Source organism: Acomys minous, assembly GCF_964271855.1.
Source record: "Acomys minous genome assembly, chromosome: 3".
NCBI classification, from domain to species: Eukaryota; Metazoa; Chordata; class Mammalia; order Rodentia; family Muridae; genus Acomys; species Acomys minous.
The window spans coordinates 84,281,215-84,283,240 of record NC_140485.1 but is presented as its reverse complement, the minus strand read 5'-3'; the positions used below and the strand labels follow the sequence as shown (position 1 = coordinate 84,283,240).

Here is a 2,026-nt window from a genome sequence, read left to right as displayed (position 1 = left end):
CATTTGTTTTGAGACAGAGTTTCACTATGTAGCGGAAGCTGTCTCACCATCATAGAGATCCACCTGCCCCTGCCTCCAGACCCTGGGAATAAAGGTGGGTACTGCCACAATCCGATGGTTAGTTTTTGCCATCAACTTGACACAATCTAGAAACACCTTAGAAGAGTCTAGTAAAGGATGGTCTGGATCAGGCTGGCCAGTGGACATGTCTGCTTGGGAGGGGACTTTTCTTGATTACGTTAGTTCATGTGGGAGGACTCAGCCTAAAAGTGGACAGTATCCCTTGGGTTTGGGATCTGAACTGGGTAAGAGCAGGGAAAGTGAGCTGACAATAAGCCAGTGTTCTTTCCCTTCCGCTCTGAACTGTTAGTTCCTGACACCATGACCTCCCTGCGGTAATGGCCTGTAACTCAGACCTGTGAGCTACAGTAAACCCTTTCTCCCACAGATGCTTCTTGTCAGGGTGTTTTGTTTGGTTTGGTTTGGTTTGGTTTTTCGAGACAGGGTTTCTCTGTGTAGTCCTGGCTGTCCTGGACTCACTTTTGTAGACCAGGCTGGCCTCGAACTCACAGAGATCCGCCTGCCTCTGCCTCCCGAGTGCTGGGATTAAAGGTGTGCGCCACCACCGCCCGGCTCAGGGTGTTTTGTCACAGCAATAGAAATGAAACCAAGGTCTAAAGACAGAGGTTGCTAGCAAGAAGGATACCGTGTGGAAAGCCGAAGCCGCACTTCCCGGGTGGCCCCTCCGGCCAGCCGAGCCCCTCAAATGAGGGCTGCTCCCAGGAGAGCACCTGCAGCTCAGCCTCCAGCAGCAGCTGCACCATCTGCAGTTGGCTCACCTGCCACTGCACCCTGGCAGCCAGGCCTGATAGCCCAGATGGCAACCACTGCCGCAGGTGTGGCTGTGGGCTCTGCGGTGGGGCACACCCTGGGTCACGCCATCACTGGGGGCTTCAGTGACATCACTTACCAGGAGCCTCAGGGATCCCAGCTGCTGGACCAGTTTCGTCGGCCTTACTCTCTTGAGATCAAGCAGTTTCTGGAGTGTGCCCAGAACCAGAGCGACGTCAAGCTGTGTGAGGGCTTCAACGAGGTGCTGCAGCAGTGCAGAATGGCAAATGGTTTAATCTAATCAAGAAATTCCAACTGAAGAAATGTAAATTGGCTTTACGAAGTTGATAGTGCAAATATGGACCCTTATTCTTAAAGCTCCATTGCTTTAGAACGGCCATGAAAGAGTCTTAACTACAGATGTTCACTGAGGCTAGTAGTGTTGGTGGCTGGGCAAGTGGTTGGCCTTGTGTTTTGTGAGTTAATATAAAGTGGGTTAATATAAAGTCATTCAAAAAAAAAAAAGAAAGAAAAGAAAAGAAATGAAACCAAGACTCAGTTTCCTAGTCTCTAAGTAGAAACAATAGAGCCTGGGGCTGGAGAGATGGCTCAGCATTAAGAGCACTCACTGGCTGCTCCTCCGGAGGACCCTGGTTCAATTCCCAGCACCCACATGGCAGCTCACAACTGCCTATAACTCCAGTTCCAGGGGATCTGACATCCCCACACAAATACACATGCAAACAACAATGCCTATAAAAAAAAAAACCAAACAATAGAGCCCTCCCTCCCTCACAGTGGAAACAGCAGGGTGGACACCTCCTGCAGAGGGACAGGCTTAATGGAACTTGAGGGCTGTAGGTGGCTCAAGTGACAGCAGGTGTTTCAGCATGCATGACGCTCAAGTTCTGTCCCCAGCATTATGTGTGGGAACATCCTGGTTAGTGTGATTACAGGCCTTAGTGCATGTCAGGCCTCCCCCTTTTTTTTCTTTTAAAATCTTATTTATATTTATCTTATATCTATGAGTGTCTTGCCTGTGTGCACAGCATGCAATGCCCGTGGAAGCCAGAAGAGGGCGTCAGATATCCGGAACTGGAGTTCCCCTCCGTTAGCTGGTCAGAGGGTGCTTGGGAATGGAACCTGGGTCCTCTGCAAGGGCAGCAAGAGCTCTTAGTTACTGAGCCGTCTTTTC

At 50.2% G+C, this 2,026-nt stretch overlaps 1 protein-coding gene across 1 annotated transcript; it reads left to right on the top strand.

The window, feature by feature from the left end:
* Window positions 1-381: 381 nt before the first annotated feature.
* Window positions 382-1,341, top strand: LOC311593810 (coiled-coil-helix-coiled-coil-helix domain-containing protein 2-like; the record flags this gene model as incomplete). Its single annotated transcript, XM_084775225.1, has 2 exons — window positions 382-395; window positions 718-1,341. The coding sequence occupies 2 exons, from the start codon at window positions 382-384 to the stop codon at window positions 1,130-1,132; spliced, it is 429 nt and encodes a 142-aa protein (XP_084631351.1). The 3' UTR covers window positions 1,133-1,341.
* Between the last annotated feature and the right edge of the window lie 685 nt (window positions 1,342-2,026).